The sequence below is a fragment of the Ctenopharyngodon idella genome, chromosome 18 (assembly GCF_019924925.1).
Source record: "Ctenopharyngodon idella isolate HZGC_01 chromosome 18, HZGC01, whole genome shotgun sequence".
Lineage (NCBI taxonomy): Eukaryota > Metazoa > Chordata > Actinopteri > Cypriniformes > Xenocyprididae > Ctenopharyngodon > Ctenopharyngodon idella.
This window is the reverse complement of record NC_067237.1, coordinates 21,087,805-21,110,109: the sequence shown is the minus strand read 5'-3', so window position 1 is coordinate 21,110,109 and position 22,305 is coordinate 21,087,805. Positions and strand designations below refer to the sequence as shown.

General features: G+C 36.7%; 1 protein-coding gene across 3 annotated transcripts in view; it reads left to right on the top strand.

Annotated features, from left to right (window-relative positions):
- The window catches only part of gnao1a (guanine nucleotide binding protein (G protein), alpha activating activity polypeptide O, a), a 102,843-nt gene that overhangs the window by 1,888 nt on the left and 78,650 nt on the right, over positions 1 to 22,305 (top strand). For all 3 annotated transcript variants that reach the window (XM_051869509.1, XM_051869507.1, XM_051869508.1), the window contains exon 3: positions 21,925 to 22,066. In XM_051869509.1, the coding sequence (XP_051725469.1) occupies positions 21,925 to 22,066 (142 nt within the window). The remainder of the gene's footprint in view (positions 1 to 21,924; positions 22,067 to 22,305) is intronic.

Genomic DNA, 22,305 nt, shown 5'->3' with positions numbered 1-22,305 from the left:
TTGAGAATGGTGAAGGCAGAGCTTATATGGCAAATGGTGCCTGGAGATAATGCTGTCGGCTGTGTGTGCATGGCGTTGGTGCAACATGAACAGGCCTTCATGCGTTTGTAGTCTGTGTTGGGTTGATGCTCATGGTGAGGAAAGAAGGTTTGACACCCAACCAGCTCAACTTCCTCACGGCCATTTTTATGCACTGACGTCCTCTTTACGCTTGACTGAAAACGATCTGTTCATCTACCTTGTGGTTTGGTTGTCATATGCTCATTTGAATTGGATGTTAAATACAGCTCCTTTACTTAAATTCGACTCGCTTTGCAATAATCTATTTTTTATGGTCACTGTCTCCATCTGGAGATGGGGTGTGTGTGTCATAGAATTCGTATAATGATGTATGCTTACTGATAATAGACGTGATGTAAGTGAGATTTTTATATGTCGAGCTGTAGCAAGCGCAGTTTATTGCTCAGTGCAAGCTTTCGATGAAGAAACGCATCCATTCTCAAGTGTGTGCACGAGCCCTGCCTTTGTCGAATCGAAATCTGTAGCCCTTGGAAAATGCCATTGTATAGCCTGCCTGGTCTGGCTATGTTATTATATCACGGTGTTTTTGTAATGCGATTGTGATGGGAAAAGCATGTAATTAGCACTGATTTGTTGTAAAATTGTGCATCGGAAGATTTCAGGCGGTTTCAGTGGTGGACAGCGCCCAGCAGAGTCTTTTTCTGTGATCGGCTTTCTTCGGGCATTTTCGGTTTTCTCCGTCGTTAAGAGCCTTGAACCTGCGGCGAGAGGGAAAACAAGGGATGGATTTGTGCATCTTTTGCGTTTCCCGCACGTGTTTAGAGAGAGATGCGGTATATTATATTTCCCCAAACACCTACCCGCTTCGATTATTTTGTATTATATTTGTGTGTGAATGTTTTACTCCATAAACACAATGCTTTGCTTGGAACAATAACAAAATAAGCAAAATCAGCTGACGAGCAGAGGCAGAAATTATGGGGGGGCTAAAAGGCAAATGCTAATTTGCAAGATATTTAAAATGTGGTTGCAGAATATGTCCCCACAGTGAATTCATCTAATATAACATTTAATATATTTCAATATAGTCTAGTATAGTGTTTGTGTTATGATATCTTGTACATTATTTACAGCAAATTTTGAATTGGTTCAGGTAGGCCTAACAGACAAAATCTGACTATACAATTTACAATTATCAAACAATATATACCTCCAAAAAGGGAGAAAGATGAAAACTCTGGGGCATATATTGACCCTAAATATAACAAGTTGAGTTTGAGGACATGGAGAAACCAAAATTATATAATTTTTCGATTTCAAATTGCTTGGTCAGCTGAACAAATTAATGACAGTATGTACCACTGTGCTTTTAAACCATTGTAGCTAATGCCTCAGGCATATTTCTAAGTCAACCAAAGAGTTATGACTCTTTCCTCTCTAAGGATTCATTGTTGCTCTGATGTGCTTAATTGGGTAATAAGAGTGTCTCATGATGGAGCTGGTTAAACTGTTTGGGTCCTAAAGGAGTGGAGTATGCAGCTCTGGGCTTCTTACTGTAATACGCCATGAATTAGTTGCTTTTTCAGGGCTTTTGTTGAGCTTAACTAGACCGTTAAATATTCCGCCACTGTCACTTACTTGAAATGCTTTTTAGGATATTGCAGCTTCGATATAATGTATTGCATTAAAGTACTTATGTCGCATTGCAAAGTGCACACAATAAAAAGCAATTTTGCAATCTGTTATGTTATTAGAATCTAGAACAAACTAATTAAAATCCCTTATATATCTCTGAGATATATATTTATTTTGCTCTAATGTAAAAAGAGCAGTTGGCAGAGCTGATTAAGTATATGCTGAGACAATAGCTGAGACAACGGTTAAGTATATAAGCATATGAGCCTTTATATGTCATGTAACTTTTCAAGAAATGTTATGCGTATGCGATAATATCAGAGCTATGTTGAATCTAGATCAGTGGTTTTGAGGATGTAAAAGACATAACAGAACGACAACATTCACACTGCAACAAGATAATCGGACACAATATCTCCACTGTGTGATGGTTTCTAGCCTTTAGTTAAACAGTATTCTGTATTGCATGGCTTGAAAAGGGTGGATGAGACAAGGAGGAGGTGTGCACTTAACATGTCAGAGTAAACCAGGGAACTGGGTGGTGTGTGAAAGATGGTGAGAGAGAGAGGGCGCAGCATGAGGAGAGGAGATGTTGGTAAACCCTGTGATTATGGTGTAGTCCTCTAGGCAGGCAACAGTGCTTCCATCTGCTTCATTAGTTCAGTGTGAGAGGGGAGTGTTTAAGTGTGCACTGGCTGCTCTCAGTAGCTGATCACATCACACATACATGGCTCTCTCTCTCTTTTTCCCTGTTCCTGTGCTCATCTTCCTGGCACCTAGTCCTATGGGAATGAAATATGAGCAATTGAAGATGTATTTTGTGTGTTGGGGGGGAGAGGAAAAAAATGTGAGTATATGGTGATGGAGAGCAGTTTTATAGACCCTGGAGACGGAGCCATGTGTGTCATCATCGTGCATGTCACTTCCTCACCCACGCGTGTCATGCATGGATGATCAAAAGCCTTCAGAAAACAGATAAAATGTATACGAAAAGTTATATGATTTGTGCACAGAACACCCTTTTTAGATGCAGGTTGTGGCATATTAAAGCCGTATGTATGTCATCAGGTCTAATGTGAAGGCTGTTAAACATGTAAAGACCAGGCTTTGCACTGACTACTTTGTACAGTTTGGATTTTTTTGGAAATAAATTACTTTTATTAAGCTAGGTAGCATTAAATTGATCAAAAGTGACAGTAAAGACACACTGTAAAAAATAATTGGTTTAACTTAAAAAAGTAAGTTACCTGGTTGCTTTAATTTTGAGTTCATTGAAATTAAAAAAAAAATTGAGTTAATACAATGAAGGCGATTGGTTTAATCAACAGAAACTCAATATATTATGTTATCTGAACCACATTAATTTATGTTGATTTGACAGAAGAAAAAACGTTGTAAATTCTATTTCAAATATATGCTGTTCTTTTGAATTTTCTATTCATTTAAGAATCCTGAAAAAATGTATTACAGTTTTCACAAAAAATGTTTTCAACATTGATGATAACATGAAATCTTTCTTGAGCACCAAATCAGATTTCTGAAGGATCATGTGACCCTGAAGACTACTAAATAATGCCAAAGACTTTATATTTAGAAAGATGGTGCACTCTTATTACTTATTAATGGGAGAAAGTGCAACACGCAATATGGCGGAATAAGTCCCGCCTTCTAGCCAATTGCTGATCGATAAAGTCATCGTGTCACTGCAGCTGCCATTATAAGCTCTGGTTGCTATAGACTTTATGTGCCAGAGAAATAAGCATGCAGCCATCTTTAGAATTTTGTCTTTGAATTTCCGTTTTTGTTGTAGCTTTGTTTCTGTGGCATCACTGTTGAAGAGTAATTAGCTCGTGGAGTGGATTTACTTATTGTAGAGTTAACGAATCATGAGCATTGTGATGTTTGAATCGGATGTTATAACAAATGTCAGTATAGACCGGGAAGATTTTAAAATGAGCAATTCATTCATAAATTCGTAAGATCTAACTCTCATGCTGTGGAAATACAAACCGGAAAAAAATGCGTGCAATGCTGAAAAGGGGCAGGGCTACATAAGGTCTATAGAAACAGTCAGTATTTTGAGGTGCGCTTTGAACTGCACATGTGCATTGACTGGTCTAGCCTGAAAAATGTTTTTTTTTTTTTTTTTTTTAATGCTATTTGAGCATAAGAAACAACCTTTATTGGACAGTTCATTTCAGATTTCTGTTGCTGATTTGAAATATATTTAATTGTGAGATTGGCAAGCATGTTTTGAGAGTTCAGAATTCCCCCGTTCTAGTGGATAGGACTTGGTCTTGAAAGCCCGAAATAGCTGCCTGAATGCATTGCAAATATGGCCACTGAGTGAACAGATTTTCCTTGAAAGGGACTTTGATAATGCTGAGTAATGAGTAATGAGTACTATTCACACCCAGCAGTTATTCAGGAAAAAAATTCTCCGAATGCGCCACGTGAAACATGGATTCGGTCTTCCGAACTTTTAGCATTGTGCCAGTTGATTTAGATTAATATGTGCAAGGGAGAGAGAGAGAGCAAAGACAGTGCTTAGTTTGAAGACAGAGAGAGTTCGCACGCACGAGGGAGGAGCTTTCTGCTCGTTCTCACCATCAGTTAACATACGCCCTTATCACAAGCGCAGCAGTCATCTGGGTCACTCATAAACTACTCACAATGACTGATCAAATATGGCTTTGGCGGGTTTTGGTGGCTGCCAAAAAATTTTCAATGTAGGAAAAACCCTGATTATTATTAAGTGAGTATAAAGTGAATTTGGAGTGCTGTTGCATTCACAAATCATGCAGTAAGGGAACTGTGCTGGACATATGAGATGGTCTGAGTTCATCTCAAGTGAAAATGCAACTCAAAATTCTTGCAAACCGCCCTGATACTGATCATCCGTTGACCGAAACTGTAAGCGAATGGGACATGACAGTGCAGTCTGACTCTAATAATGGATGATGATATGAAGCAATCTCAATAACAAACTCCTTGTGCATAATGTTGGATTTGCCAAAAACGGCTGATGCTGTAATATTGTGAGTCAGATAAAGTAAACATTGACTACCTTTCTGCACAACTAGCCGTGTAGCCCTAATTCAGACTCTTATTTTACCATCTGATCATCAGCTGGTTTATTGTCTAATCTGTGAACTGTAATCCAAGGCCACTCGTCATATTATCCTTTAAAAGCGGACTTCTGCTGCTGGATAGACTGGATAGGATTAAAAATGTTTGTTTTTTTCTAAAGTGATCTCTGCAGCATGCAATATGCCGGCTGTCCTGTAGCTGGCTAATTGAAGGGTTGAAGCAGAGGACCCAGCTGTTCAGTTACACTCCATCTGTACATCCGTGGAGCTAAACTGAGGCCATACAGTCGAGTAGCAGAGCATGAAACATTATGTCTCTAGTGTCTAGGAGTTATTATGTGTTGAGTAATTGGTATCTGACGAAGGTTTAGATAAAGAATACTGTAATATACTGTTTTAAGAGTGGCACAGCTTAAATTGGTGTGTTTCACTTCTCCTGGAAGAGAGACTTCAGCATTCTAAATTTGAATTGTGACATTCTACACATGTAAACCTGAATAAGTTGGGCTAACTCAAATTTGAGGTAATCAGTTACATCAATTTTTTTTAGTTATGATGTTCCCAATTTTAAGTAAGCAGAAGTTTTGAGTTTGTAGTACTCATGCATGTTAATTGCTCCTAACTTGAAGTACTGAGTTAGCTAACTCATACATTTTGATAGCAATTACCATAAAATATTTAGTTAATTAACTTTTTTTATTTTGAGTTCTTGCAAATCAAATGAGTTATTTGTCAGAAATTAAAAAAAGTTGAATGAGAATTTTTTAAGTTAAGAAACACTTAATTTTAACATTTACTCTCCGTTTCGAGTGCCATGGACAAAGCATGCTGGAATATAGAAATCCCAGCCCAGTTTCAGTTAAACTTAAGTTAGTCTAAATTAAAAGATGAAACGGTTCAGTTTACTAAATATGTCTGTGCTGTGAAATCAAAAGAAAAGTTCAAAATACTCATAACAGTTAATTTAATGAAACTAATTTGTTTAATTTAAGTTTGTCCTACTCAAACCAATTAAGTATTTTGAGCGTTAGTGTTTACAGTGTACAGATAAGAAAATTTGGTTTTTGAATAAAGTAAATGACTTTCGTACGTAGCCCTGCACATGACATACGGGGTAAAAATATGTATATCATGGTCATGAATGAATGAATTAAGAATAGATACACAGTATACTGGTGCCATATTTGGGTTATTTGCTGATATGATTACCTTGATTACCTCACTTAATGTTTAAAAACACAAGTCATTTAATAATACTGTTAAATTTAATCTTAGGCAGATCTCAAAATTTATGGTTTTCGTAGTGAACATTATATAATATTATAATATATTATAATAATAATAATATTGCCATGCCTAAATCTGCCTGTAGCATTTAAAAGAACTGAATGTAGTGTTTTATTTTTATTTATTGAATTATAATTTTACTAATTTAATTTTAAAAATGAATATATATATTATTTTACATAATTAAAATTTTTATAATTACCATTTATAGGCTATAACATGAAAATAATTATCTGCTTATCAGTAGTGGACGAAGTGCGACAAAGTGCAGAAACAGCCAGGAAAATCCAGGAAATCCATTACTTAAATATGGTTCAAAATCATACAAATTCTGCATTTTTCTTCCTGTTTTAGCCTTTTAAGTGTAGTAGGTGTATTCTCTGACCTCATTGTGTTTAACTGGAACCTTTACTGAACTCCCTGCACATTTTCAGCTGTATTGTTCAAAGGTTCATAGCAGATGTAAGTTGGAGAGGGCTGTTTGGGTGGGTAAAGCCCATTTTAATGCAAAGAAAGAAAATTAGCATTGACACAAAGCACCCTTGCTTGTGACTGCATTACTGCTGACCCTGTTATTGGCAACTGCAGCAGTGTGCAATATGCAGATTACAAGGCCATTTACACTACAACTTTATTTCTGATTTTCCACTGGGAAATCATCCTATAGGAAGATTATATTTTAATATATCAAGTGTAGTGGGTTTGGGTGGGGCTGTGAGTGCATACACTTGCAAACCATAATGTGTGTGTGTGTGTGTTTGGGGAAGCTCTGAGTCACTTTTAAAAAAAGGGAAGGAGCTCTGATGAAACGCACAGGCTGGTGAAATGAACAGCACAAATGATAGTTTCCCCGTCCATTTTTGCTTCTCTCTCTGTCGGTGATCTTCTGACTGTCTGTCTGGCTCTCTGTCCCTCTGTAATAGAGGGGGTTTCATGTATCTAGGTGATGTGATTGGAGCTGACTGAGCACAGGGAGAACAAACGGTTCTCATGTGTTGATTTCCCAGAGCTTTGACTGTAATACTCTGGCATGATCCCCTCTGGCTCGGCCCGCAGACACAGTGTGACTTGAACAATGCACAACTCAATTCTTTTTGGGTTGGAGATGATTTTTAAACATGTGTATATTTGTTTCTATACCTGTGCCATGGCAACATGTATTTTGCATCTGATTTGTGAACGCTACTGGGTATGCAAAGCTATCAAACCCACAAATTCAGTTAAACATGCAACATTCAGATCTTATAAACCATGGTTTCTTTTGTAAAAACAACTGACCTACTGTGTGTGAAATATATATTTGCAAACTTTGCACATTTTTGCCTTATGAAAGCATGAAACCTGTTATTCAAAAGGGGTGACCAGATGTGAAAGTTAAAGAACTTTTCTTTGAGTAAATTCAAATAATTTGAATTTGTCACTGTTACTTAATATTTATATGTGCAGTTTACTTAATAACGTTATGTTAAATTTATAAAAGTTTATGTAAGGATAACACATTTATTGATTTAATTTACCTCATTAAATTAACTATTTGCTCTACAAAATGCATTCAAAAAAATAACTTGTTGAACAAACTCAATTTAATTGAGAGAAGGAAATCCATCCTATAAACGTGTATATGAGTGCTCACAGCCTAAACGCAGACGCCACTCTTCTGCATAATGGTAACCACAAAATTCAAAAACATTACAGAAACTCCTCTAAATGTCCAACTTAACTGAACATTAAACACTAACACAAAGTAACATATTTCCCTTTTATTGAAAAACACATAAAATAACACTTTAAATCCCTAAATTTACTTTCCAAATGCAGTCCTTTGCAAAGCATGCTGGGAACTATGGATCCACTGCCCAGTTAGTTATTTCAACATTATTTTTTTGCGTTTCACTCAGCAATGTTAAGTTGACTGAACAAACACTTAAGTAAAGCTGACAATACTCATTTTTAGTAGAAACAACTCAGTTAAATTAAGTTCATTCATGTAGTTACTTGAGTTTAAGTAATGTGAACATGAATGGTTTGAGTGAAACTAACAACAGTACAAGTTTTTTTTTTTTTTTTAGAGTACGATACTGCACAGTAATTCTTTTCTCACTTCTTGTGAGTAAAAACACAGGTAGAGAGGAAGTGTTCAGCTCAGACAAAAAAGTGTCTCTTTCTCTATTTTTCTTACTCAGTCACACACCTAAGCAAGCTTCTCTTTTCGGCAGGAGAGTGGGAAACAGTGGGGCCTGAATGTCAAGAGCTTCCCTGAACCCCTCAGTGACCCCTGTTCTCCCACTGGTTCTTATTTTTCACCCTCTACATCTCTTTTGGTCTCTCTGCGGTGGGTCCATATGTACTTACCGTGTGGAGATTTCTGGCTGACCCATGTGCTGGTGATCACACAAAAGGCCTTTGTCTTAGTGAGGTGTTTGTGTTGGGCAATAAAGCAGGTCCTAGGCCAGCCCCTTCAACGCCAACACAAAAGAGCTTTATTGGAGAGGCAGTCAGGGTGGGTCTGCTCATCTGATCTGAGGTCAGCTGATTTACAGCATGGCAGTGCAATGTGAACTACCCTTATGTTCGAATTACATAATGTGTATCCGGATAAGATTTTAGCATAGTCCTTAATTAAAAATATACTAGAATATAAGAAGGGATGCAACAAAAAATGTTATACTTTTATTACATAAATAACTTTAAAGCCTATGTGTGTGTTTATATGTTTATTTGATCAAAAATACATTTAAATGCATTTTAATATGTAATTTATTTCTGTGATGGCAAAGCTACATTTTCAGCAGCCATTGCTCCAATCTTCAGTGTTACATGAAATTATTCTGTTATGCTGATTTGGTGCTTGAGAAAGTTTTTTTATTATTACTGTCAATGTTGAAAACAGTTGTGCCGCTTAATATTTTTGCAGAAACCTTGATTGATTTTTGTTCAGGATTCTTTGAAGAAAAGTTCAAAAGAACAGCATTTATTTGAAATAAAAATCTTACTACTTGTATAATTTATATTTTCACTTATGTCTTTCCATACAATGATTTCACACAATGCTCATATTGTCAAGTTCACAAGCTGTCAAGCTCTGAAAAAAAGGACTATAAAAATACCAAAAAAGCAGTCCCAAACCTTGAGACGCCATATGATTTTGTGAGAAAAAGAGCCAAAATGTACTTATACTGTTGTTGTATGGAGAAGATCTATATGAAGATTCTTTAATTGTTTTATTTGTTTTCCACAAAAAAAAATAACAGCATACAGGTTTGGAATGATATGAGGGTGGGTATGAATAAGAATAAAGTTTATAAAGATTAAAATATGAAATATAAAATACAACAAAACACATGAAGTATAAAAAAGTTTTATAAGACTTTACAGGAAGGCCAGACTAAAAAGATATGTTTTTAATTTAGATTTAAAACTATTAATGTTTTCAGCACATCTTATGTTCTCTGGAAGGTTGTTCCAGAGGCGAAGAGCCTAACGGCTAAAAGCAGCATCACCGAATTTTTTAGTTCTACTATGAGGTACATTTAGAAGAAAGGAATCAGAGTCCTTCTAGGTTCATATGTAAGCATTTTTGAAAGATAGTCTGGAGCAAGTCTGTGCGTGCAATGCCTTATAAACTAATAAAAGATTTTTAAAATCAATACGAAAACTAACAGGTAACCTGTGTAATGACTTTAATACTGGTGTAATATGATCTCTCTTTTTGGCTTTTGTCAATATTCGAGAAGCAGTATTTTTGATTAGGTTAATTGTATTCTTTGGTAGACCAGTAAGAAGGGCATTACAATAGTCAAGCCTTCTAGTTATAAATGCATGCATTAATTGTTCTGTGTTGCTCAGAGAGAGAAATGGTCTTACTTTAGCAATGTTCTTGAGATGATAAAATGCTGTTTTGGTAATATTACGTACATGAGCTTTAAAATTAAGATCAGAATCAAAGACAACTCCTAAGTTTTTTGCCACTTGGCTTGGGTTTAATCCGAGTACATTTAGTTTAGGGGTCAATTTCTCTCTCTGCGCTTTTGATCCAATAAGCAAAACTTCAGTTTTATCTTGGTTGAGTTGTAAGAAGTTTTGTGACATCCAGTCATTTATGTCTTTTTAATGCAATTTGCTAGTGAATCAATTTGCACCGGGTCATCAGGAGACACAGCTACATACAACTGTGTGTCATCTGCATAACTATGAAAAGAGATACCATGCCTCCTGATGAGGTGACAGAGAGGTAACATATATAGATTAAAAAGTAGTGGTCCTAAAACTGATACCTGAGGAACCCCACATGGTACCTTGTAATATTCAGACAAGGTATTATTAATGGATACTACAAATGTTCTTTCACTAAGATATGATAAAACCAATTTAAAACTGTTCCAGATAGACCAACATAGTCACTTAATCTATTTAAAAGAATCTGGTGATCTATTGTATCAAATGCAGCACTCAAGTCAAGAAGCACCAGAACTGAAGGCCAATTTCTGTCAAGGTTTATGTCTATATCATTTACTACTTTAATAAGAGCGGTCTCTGTACTATGGTATTTTCTAAAACCAGACTGAAACATGTCTAGTTTCGAATTTGCATTTAAGAATGTACTCAACTGATTAAAAACTATTTTTTCTAATATTTTACTTAAAAATGTAAGGTTTGAGATGGGTCTATAATTACTAGGAGTTAAAATATCTGAGCTCCCTTTTTTGTACACAGGTTTTACTAGGGCAGATTTAAGGTCAGAAGGGAAAAATGCCAAGCTGCACCTACACCCATCCTAGGTGTATATGACTTTCTTCTTTCAGACGAATACAGTCGGAGTTATATTAAATAATGTCCTTTCTCTCCCAAGCTTTATAATGGCAGTGAATAGAGGATGAGATTTTGAAATTCAGAAAAGTGCATCCATCCATCATAAAAGATAACCACACAGCTCCGGGGAGTTAATAAAGGCCTTCTGAAGTGAAGTGATGAGTTTGTGCAAGAAAAATATCCATATTTAAAACTTTAAAAATTAAAATAATTAGCTTCTGGCAGACGGCTGCATGCATGGATTTACAGCGAAAGAGTGAACTCTGTCCTGACACATGACGTATTGGCGAACGCGAAAGCACAGGGGTTATTCTTTTGGCGACGTGCATACGGCTGTGCCGGAAGCCAGTTATATTTTTCTTACACGAACACATTGCTTCGCTTCGGAAGGCCTTTATTAACCCCTGGAGCTGTGTGGATATCTTTTATGATGGATGGTTGCACTTTTTTGGGCTTCAGAATCTCATCCTCTGTTTACTGCCATTATAAAGCTTAGGAGAGCCAAGACATTATTTAATATAACTCCGATCGTATTCGTCTAAAAGAAGAAAGTCATATACACCTATGATGGCTTGAGGGTGAGTAAATCATGGGCTAATGTTCATTTTTTGGGTGAACTATCCCTTTAATAGATGTTTAACCATTGAACATGTCAAAGAAATGAAACCAAACACCTTGTAATCACTGTTGACTTTGCTTACATGATGGAATATCATACATCTCGCAAGTTATTTTGGCAAAAACGACATCTAACCAAATTCAAGGTTATTTTGGCTAGAAGTGGGTTACTCATAGCCAGACTATGTCGGGTCTATAGTTAACCGAGACGGTGAAATGACGGCTATTGCTTGCTGGGTGGCAGAATTTTAATTTTTAGGTGAACTGTCCCTTTAAATGTTAGAATGTTGCACACTTTGGTCTTTTACACCTAGCTGTGTGCAAATAATTTGCTTATTTGCAAGTGTTAGTAGGATACTGATGAAAAGTGTGTTGTGGGGTGATGTGAGTGAAGAGTGTTAATTGCATCCTTCTGTGACTCTGTTTTGCCATGTGTGTATCATTGTAACCTTTACCAGGTAACTGCGAGTAGGTATAAATTGGTCTGTCTGTTGGTGGTTTCCAGCAACCTTCGGCCCTGGGGAGCCAACATGTGCGCGCACACACAGAAACACAAATGGAGCTTGGGTATTACACAAGCAACTTTTAATTAAGGTATAATTGCAGATGCAGTAGGGACTCTGCCTGTGGCCTTTTGTTCACACACTGAGTGGAACATTTCTGCTTTTGCAGTTTTCACTTCCTTTTTACTGACTGAAAAGTACAGATGTTGCCCCATCGTTTACGGTAATCACACGTAACATCATTTGTCAGGAACAGCTGATGTTTAACTCTTGTAGTGAATTTCAGCTGATGCGCGCACGATCCTCTGCCGAATGTTAAGGATGTGCTACCTCATTTCTTTTGCTCGTATGCATTCCCTCCTTCTTTTCTTCACTCTGTTGCCATGGAGATGACAATGGCTGTCATAATTAGAGGATGACAAATCACCCAGAGTAGATAAGGGGGAGGGGGAGTTACTGTGAACCGTGAATCAGAAGAAAAGTGGGAGTGAATCAGGGGGTTGGCCGTGGGGATCGTACAGGATGATGGCTAAACATATCTGGGTGTGAGTAATGTTATGAATTCATAACCAGTCCATAGTAATCTGCTAGTCTGGTACAATTAACATCTTCCTGCTTTTAAGCAACATGAAATTAAAATTGACCCAATTTATTTTCTTAATAGACGACTGTATGATTCATCAGTGCGTGATATTCAAAAGCTTACATTAAAATGTTAATGTAAATTTCTCCACTAAGGAAATTACTTTTCATTTCTGCTTATATAATGAAGGCTGAGTGATGTGGAAAAAGTAATATTAGGCCTAAATGTCACATCATGTAGGTATAAAGTGACACATTTTCAGGCTAATCAATCAAATCTTAAATGAATTAATTTCTATATAATTTTCACACTAAATATTGTGTTCCACTGTGAAATGTGTCATGTGAAATCAAAATTGACCGTTCTCAGTTTTCATGGAATATTTCAGTGTTTCTTCGTAAGTAATCAGTATAGTGTGCTCTACATGGACAACAACTCACTGTGCAACACAAATATTGCTATATTGAGCCTTGTGTAATTGCTTTTCAAAAACCTTCCCTTTCTTCATTTTTCTTAAAGCTCACTTTTGACATTACTCTGTAAGAAAAGAGAGAAAATGAGATGATAGGGAGGGATATACAGACCCGTCATACTCGGCTTGTAGTTTCATAATTGTAATTACACCCTGTAGTTTCCCTCCGTTTTCTTTGACAAGCGTTTCTGTGAATTGATCCAATAGAACGTGACTCGCATACATCTGCGCACAGCAGAAGGGATGGGCAGTGTATATTTTGGGCAGATGTTAGGCTTTAACAGGGAAGGGTTGACCTGCGAACTCTCTGTGTGATTGAGAAAGCGAAGCCCTGATTATTATTGTTATAAATAGATGTTCCTCCCGGCATTTAGTGGGATAAGTGGCCATGTCCGGAGGGTGATGACAGAAACAGCACTCAAAAACACCATCAGGACAAAGGATTCTCTTACAGATGACATGAGCCAGCTTTGGGAGATAGGAGCAAGAGGTAGTGTGGGTCGTTGAGTGTATGTGTGTGTGTGTGTGTGTGTGCGCGTGAGAGTTTTTGTATTTCTATTTTGGCTACTGGTGTGCACTCTTGAAATCCTTTAAATCACATTCCATCTCACTGCTTTAAAATAAAAGCTTGTAGCCATTCAGATCAGTGAGTTGCTCTTTAGATCGTCTTCTCTTAACCTCATTGATCTGGTAAATGGAGTTCCATCCAAACCAAAGGTCAGGAGGAGCATGTTTATTTAGTCCTGTCAATCACAATCTATGTGTACTTAATTAGTCTCACAATTTTTTGTGGCATCCATCCACCATTCTAAATCCATTAGGACAGCCAAAAAATATTTTAAAGTATTAGTTTACCAAAAATATTGTCATTCCAAAGTCATATGACTTTCTTTCATGTTATAAATTACGTAGCAGAATGTTCACACTGCTCTTTTTTAATACAGTGAAACTGTATGGTGGTCCCAAAAACCATAACCCCCCCCCCATTTGTTTCCGAAAACGATGTTTACCGAAAATGATTTATAATAGTTTTAGTTTTGATTTTAGTAAACCGTAACTAAAAACTAAACAAACATAATGGTCTGTTTCTCACAGAGAAGCTATTAAATGGCTTCAGAACTATCGAAATATTGCGCACATGTAGCCTAACCCCTCCTGTTCGAACTGCCCGATCCAAGCGGGACTCGAACCCCGGTCCGTCAGCATGGGATTCAGGCACTCTAACAAGGAGGCTAGGAGGCTAAAGAGGTTTACACATACAGCTCTTACTAGCCTACATCTGTTACACACAAGCTGTTCTAGATGTTCTTTTTTTTTTTTTTTTTTAAAGCTTGACAGTCCCAGTCCCCATTTACTGTCATTATGTGGAAAAGGGGAACTTGGAAATTCTTCTACCATTCTTTTTGTGTTGTATGGAAGTAAGAAATTCATATGGGTTTAGAACATCATGAAGAAAAAGTTATACAGGTTTGAAATGACATGAGGGTGAATAAATGATGACAGAATTTTGAATAATTCCTTTAAATCACTCCGCCATCCGTTGTACTGCACATGCCCTTTACGTTGATGAATGCCATGGTGATTTGTCCCTTTGTGCGAATAAGATTGAGTGCACTCAAACCAAGTTACAGGTCACAGAGCGCAGTTGGCGTGATTGTGTAATAACCTCAGCAGGAGCTCGTGCTGGCCAGATCCTCCACCTCTCAGGACACACACACAAACACATACCTTACAGACATGAGATGTGGGAAATTAGTCTTCATGCATGAATGCCATAAGTTTTCCAATCTGAGATGATCCTTTCTCTCACTCTGTTCTCTCTCTCCTTTAATGAGCTATTCTATAATAAGTTCATCTGAAGGAAAGGTTGCTGTAATGATGTCTCTCCTCCGCCCACATGCTGGATTCTAGAGATCAGCTCTTATCAGTGGAAAGGAGAAGATGAAAAATGACTGGTAACCTCACACAAACTTTCTAAGAAATCGCAGATTAGATAATAGGGTGAACTTTCTTCTGTAATTTAAGTGGCTGAGCTAGTTAAGCTAAAAATGTTACCCACATTTTTCAGTTACATTATTTTTCTGAACCTCCATTCTCCAAATAAAGTCTCATTGTGTTTATCTGATGAAATCTAGAACCAATGCTGTTTTATATACACTACTGTTAAAAAATTTGGGGTCAGAAAGTTTTTTTTTTTTAAGTTTTTGAAAGAAATCAGTTATTGTGAAATATTATAATAATTTAAAATGACTGTTATTTATTTTAATATATTTAAAAATGTAATTTATTGATAGCAAAGCTGAATTTTTAGCATCATTACTTCAGTCTTCAGTGTCACATGATCCTTCAGAAATCAGTCTAATATGCTAATTTGGTGCTCAAGAAACATTTATTATTATCAATGTTGAAAACATTCAAAGTTAAAAAGAACAGCATTTATTTTGTAACAACTGAAAAGACTACTGTCACTTTTGATCAATTTAATGCATTCTCACTGAATAAAAGTATTAATTTCTTTAACAAAAGACCCCACACTAGAGCTGCACAATTTTGGATAAATTGAGAATCACAACACAGGTTCTGACAATTTTAATTGCTGCAGTCTGTTTAAAACATTTAATTAATTTGAATAAATTATTGATCGGTTTGAATGAATGATTCAATGACTCAATCATAAAGACTTCACTTGTTTCATTACTGGATGAATCAGCGTTTTAAACGAATCTCTCGAATGAATGTTTCAATGACGAATACATTTTTTAAGTCACCTGTTGCCACCTACTGGTGTAACAATGTAATTGATACAATCTTTATTTGAAGCGTGAAGTTACATGCAAAAGGTGATTTCCTCTACTTTGATCGCTACTGTAGACATCAGTGTTTATATCCGAAGTTCCAAATGTTTTATCCCAGTACAGCTGTACCCCACACTTTTGAACAGTAGTGTATTTCAAACATGTATGTCTACATTTGTTACATTTATAATCAGGTAAGCATTTAATAATCTAATAATATTTGTTAAATTGAAAGTATTATAAAGTGTTAACAAGAAAATCACGCTTTTCTCTAAAACAGTCCCTGGGGTTCTGGATCTGTAAAGGTTAAAGACCACTGTTTTTATAAGATTATAACAGCCCTAGACTGAACCACTTTTTTTCATGTTCCTTTTTATGGATTGTATACATATTTAAAGACACCCATGAGGAAGTGACTATCTATCTATACATGCATATATTCTGAACAGGAAGTACTCATTGTTCTGTTTACGTTACAGTTAAGTGTCTTTGTCTGACCGTAAATTTAAGCTTAGAGCTGAGCACAGAGATGTAAATATACTAGGGCTTGCACAATGTCTGATTTTTACTAGTCGACGAGCTGTCCAGAAAAGTAGTCATCTAGTTAACGTGTTCCCATTCTCCTTATGTAAATGACTCTCCATACGCTGTGCAGCATCAGAGGTCTTTGTTGTTTTTGGCAAGTCCAGCACTGTGTTCACAGAGACTTTGTGATTGGAGAGAATCGCACAGATGAGCCGAAAGCGCACATATCTTCATTGCCAGATTCATGTTGGCTGCATTGTCATGTTGGTGCTAAAACAGTCTTGCCCCATTCACTTGTGTCTCTCAGTTTATGGGCGGTTTGCAGCAATTTTGTATGTGAACTCCATATCAGATTTTATAGCCGCAAGATCATGCCGAATGGAGTGAGTGTGTGTTAGAAATCAGGAATGGTAAGAGACGACAAAAGTCTAAATGCCATCTGGCTAGTGCACTTCCCATTAAGTTTACACATTAGGTCAGTAGGCGGAGAGTAGGCGGTCTCTTGTGGCTGTTCGAGCACATTTGACCATATGAGCGTCTACACACTATGAAAGCAGTCCAGTCAAATGCGTTTTCAACTACCTCTGGAAGTGGTCGAAAGACGACAGCCTCAAAACGTTTTAGACCCCATTTACACCTGTATTTGGCGTCGTTCACTTGTGATCCGATCGACCAAAGCGCATCTTAATACCAGGTGTAAACATGGCCTAAGACTGTTGGAAGTGTGTGTGTGTGGTCCTGGTAAACCTTACGTTATGGGGACAAAATGTCCCAACAAAGATGGCAATATCCGAAATCCTTGTCCTTGCAGGGACATTTTTTGGCCCCCATGAGGAAAACAGCTTATAAATCATACTAAGTGATGTTTTTTGAAAATGTAAGAATGCAGAAAGTTTTCTTTGATGGGTAGATTTAGGGTTAGGGGATAGAATATACAGTTTTTTACAGTATGAAAATCATCTCTATAGAAAGTCTCCATAAAACATGGAAACCCAACATGAGTGTGTGTGTGTGTGTGTGTGTGTGTGTGTGTGTCAGGCCCTTGGTCTTGGCCAGGTCGACTGGAATAGGAGCCCTCTGAGTGTGAGTCTACTTTCAGTGTCTCATATTTGAAACAGATCAATGTTTCCATCCTCTCGCGGGAATCAAAAACCGATGTCCTTATTTATATTGCGACTTTCAAAAGACCCTAAACATTTGTTATTTTTATCACCTGAATTATTTAGTGGTCATCTGAGAAAAGTGAAAGAGTGAGAGTGACGGACAGACTTATAGAGAGAGAGAGAGAGAGAGAGAGAGAGAGAGAGATTCTGGGAATACATACAATCTCATTGGTTTTTATTAGTTTGCTAGCACCAGCTGTTGTTGGATAAGAAGCTTGAATTGCTCATAATGGAAATATATAAAGATGTTTTACCAATAAGGAAACAGTTCTAGTGCTGCCAAAGTGAACATATTAACTCTTTTTTTTTTTCCATATGAATATTTTGATGAAAAAAAAAAAACCTTTACATTTTATTATAAACCATTTACCTGTTTAAATTAATTTCATCTGATTCCAGAACATTTTCAGGATTATTTTTGTTTTTTGTTTTGTTGTGATTTAAATTCATTTTAATAGAATCACCAGAATAATAATATTTCAGTACCTTCTAGAACTTTTTCAAGGGCTAAGTAATTAATCATGATTTCATCTCTTTATCATTTTTTTAGTTTACCACCAGAGTGGCATAAATAAAACATCATCTTTCGTATTTTTTTTTAAATTTTAAAAGTAATGCATCTTTTCAAATTTTTTTATTCCTTAAAGACACTGAATGGTTTAAAACTGAATGTGATTCATTTTGTATTTTACATTTTGTACACCATATTAAGTTACCAAATTAAGAATTAAGTTTAACTATGTAAACTATAAAAGTTTATTGTGATTTAATTACTTTAAAAAAAATTATATAAGGTAATAAAACATTAAATAATATTACTGGTGCTTCTATAAAATGAACCGTAAACTGGTTTATAAATACAAAGTTCTGTCATGAAACTCTAGATGGCGCAGGCTAATAGCTCCTTTAACTCAACCTGCTCGTAATCACATCGTTATCTAAAGGGCACTGCTGATTGGTTCCTGCTGTATCAGTAGCCAATGAGCTCGCTGCTCAACCTTCAAATAATTGGGTAGCATTTGCCTTAGCGGTGCAGCACGCTTTCAGAAACCCTCCACCTTCCCCAGCTCCACCTGTATAGATCTTCTACAGGTAATTCATGTATGCTATTGTACAGCAGCAGCATGTCTTACTTGCTCACAGCAGCGTGTCTATGTATTGGCAGTAGCAAGTCTTGTACTTGCTCTGCAGCAGCAGCAATAAAAGCAGCAGCAGCAGTGTAGCAGATCTGTTTTGTCAAGACCAAACATATCAACATTGTCATATCCATTACCATGCCAAACACTCCGAGAGTTGTCATGACAGAACTATAATTTCACAGTAAGAGTGGTTTAGGTTGAACTAACTGCAACGACGAGCTAACTGGTCACCTGGGTTTGTGTGTATGTATGTGTGTGTGCATACAAGTGGTCAAAAATATCATCCCCAAACACATGCTTCATCACACCTCTCTCTGGCACCAGTCTAATAAACCAGTGTGATGTCTGGGTCTGCATAATGCCAGGCTTTGCCAATCTGTCTGGCTTTTCTCATGCCGCACTAACACCATTTACTAAGACCAGCCGAGTGCTGATGTGATAATTCATTGGCTTTAGCTTTTAGCCCAGACAAAGCCATTATGCATCAAAGAAATGCATATAATATGTGTGTGTGTGTATGTGTGTGTGTATTATTTGCAAAGGGGGTCAAAGCCTCATGATCTAAAAACACCATCTTTCAGTATTGCAGAACAGACAGATGTCCAAACCTAATTTCAACTAAATCAATTGAATTAGGGGTTTTAGCCACAGAAGAACGTAGTGCCATTGGGGCCCCCCTTTGTGGTTTGGCTCCAGCAGGGTCATATTCTCTGTGAGAAACCCATCCCTGCTGTTCTGAATGCTCTACTTTCCTGGATCAAAGTCAAGCATGCTGTCTAATGCGGAAATAACCAGTGTTGGGGGGTAACGCTTTACAAGTAACTTGAGTTACTTAATCAGATTACTTTTTCAAGGAACTAGTGATGCATTACTTTTTCAATTTACAACAAAATATCTAAGTTACTTTTTCAAATAAGTATAATTAAGTTATTTTTTCACTATTATTGACTGACAGCTCTCCTGTCCCCATGTTGAGAGAAATAAAGTGCAAAGGCGTTGTGTGCGCTGTGAAAACATGATGGTTATTGTAGTTCTAGACTAAATGTGAACGTGCATTTACTCATCTCACTTGCAAGAAAACATTTAGTGTTCCTCAAAATGAATAAAAACAGTGAAATGCAGTCTTAAAATTTTATGCAAACCTGTAATAATTAACTATATTAAATGACATAAATATACTTTATGTATTTAATCTCACTTTATTATCCAATGTCTTTGCTGCTGACCTTCAATGATTTAATTCAACCATACTAATAAGCAAAAATGACTTTATATTAGATTTAGAAATAAGCTCTGAACTTCCTTCTCCTGTATCCTATTCTTCTTTAATTCAGAATGGCAGCACAGCTGAAAGGTTTGTTTGAGCTGCGCCCTCTACTGTACAGGCGTAAATATGCATTTCCTTCAGCCTGAGGCTTATTTGTTTCACTTTTGGTGTGAAAGGGCCGAAAAACATATTGCCAAAAATAGAACTTTTTTTGTTGTTATTAAAAAACAAACAAGCAAGGCCAGCCCAGATGAGAAAAAGTAACGCTAAAGTAATGTAGCGGATTACTTTTTTTATAAAAAGCAGCTAAGTAACGGAATTAGTTACTTTTTAACGCAATATTGTAATGCATTAATTAAAAGTAATGTAATTAAATGCATTTAAAAGTAACTTACCCCAACACTGGAAAAACATGGGCAATGAGGTTCAAATATTAAATGTGAGAGTGAGTGAGGGGAAAGGCACTGAATAAGAGACAGTAAAACCCACGACAATGTACAACATATCTTATGAATCAGGAGGACAAGGACGCAGCTGGATGTCTAGAAAGGACACTCTGTACTCCAACACAATGTTGGATGATAGGGACAAAACTACTGCTGTAATGCACTGAACATGATGATTAAAACCCCCTACTCATCACAAAACTGCATCTTCCACAGGTTTTTCAATAGCACAAAATGAAGATTAACTACCTACACCCTTGGGAGACAATAGCTGTTTCGTTATACTGTGGCTACAGCAAATGTAGCAATTTATCTTTTTGCATAAGTAGTCAACTAGTGGAATCATTAATCATTCATCACTTGTATTTATCATTTAGAAGGCACTCAACATGAGGCTTTTGACATGCGTAGTTATGAATGTATGCTAATTAAAAAGTTGTAGGAAAATTTGTGCTTTTAATTTTACTGTACGTCTCACCATTATCATTCTTACTGACAATGTGAATCTGAAGTATTTATTATGAGAATGCCTGTATGAATGTGTCATCCAGACTTTAAAGGTCCTTGAATGCTTTTTTTGAACTGTTTTACATAACGTAATGTACTGGCACCTTTAACAAAATGACTGACTGACTGACACATCAGCTACTGTCAAATATACTGATCTGGATGGGATTAGTATCTCTGTAATTACGCAGATGGGAGTGTTTGTTTTCTGAAAGTGAGTGTTGCCAATAGGTTGTAGAAACTGTTGGACTATAATGTGTGTGTGTGTGTGTGTGTGTGTGTGTGTGTGTATATGAGGTGCCAACAATACTTGAACCACTACTGATTTTACCCAGAAAGTTCACTGTAAGATATTCAGTGAAGGGAAGCAAAATAAATGAGGAGAAGCATTGTGAAAAAAATATTAATTAGATTTCAGGATTAGATTTCTCTGTGGAATTTGCTGAAAAACAGTTGGTAATTTGCTCTGTTAATATTTTACAGATACAGTGTTTGAATGTGTTTGATTTGATTTGAGATTAAAATAACAAAATATGTTAGTGTAAACTAATCTAGTCTGAATAGCCTTCAGTCTTACATTAAAAAGATTATAATTTGGTCCTCTTGGTCTCATGAAGTTGAGTGCCTCTGATTTAGATCATGTTACATCTAATTGTCACTCACTGACTTTAGAAATTATGCATGTATTAACTGTAATGGTGATAAAGTGAATTAACTTTATCAATACTTAGAGCAGGGCAAGACAGCAGCATGGTGGCTCAGAAGCCGTGACACATTATAAGACATATTGCATCAATATCTTTATCACTATGTTTGCTTTCTATCTCCATCTCCAACCTTCCTCTGCTTTAGTATTATCACCATAGCTGGGTCAAGAGACTGTCAGTCTAGAAGTGTCCTGTGTGGTTGTGATCTTGAGAAGAACTGATGCCTAGGGTGAACATTTCAGTGAAATGGGGCATGATCCCTGCCTGCTGACTGGAGTTTGGTTCCTCTGGATGTTCTCCAACACATACACACACATGAACTGCATGCTCTCTAACATGGCCTCTGTTATGTGTGTAGGATTATCCATGAGGACGGTTTCTCTGGTGATGATGTGAAGCAGTACAAGCCAGTGGTCTACAGCAACACCATCCAGTCTCTGGCTGCTATCGTGCGTGCCATGGACACACTGGGGCTGGAGTACGGAGACAAGGAGCGTAAAGTGAGTACAACACCAACCCTGATAAGCTGAAACACTCATTAAAGAGTGACATTCCCGTTGTGATTATAACCTTATGGATTATAATTAAAACACTTATGATCAGCTGTAATTTCACTTTACTTTAAAGTGAAACCCAAGAACATTTATGCAAGACAAATATATACTGTTCTGTGTAAGATGATTCAGGAGAATCGGATGGGTCAATGACAGTGGCTTGTAGCCTCAGCTTCATAGTTCCT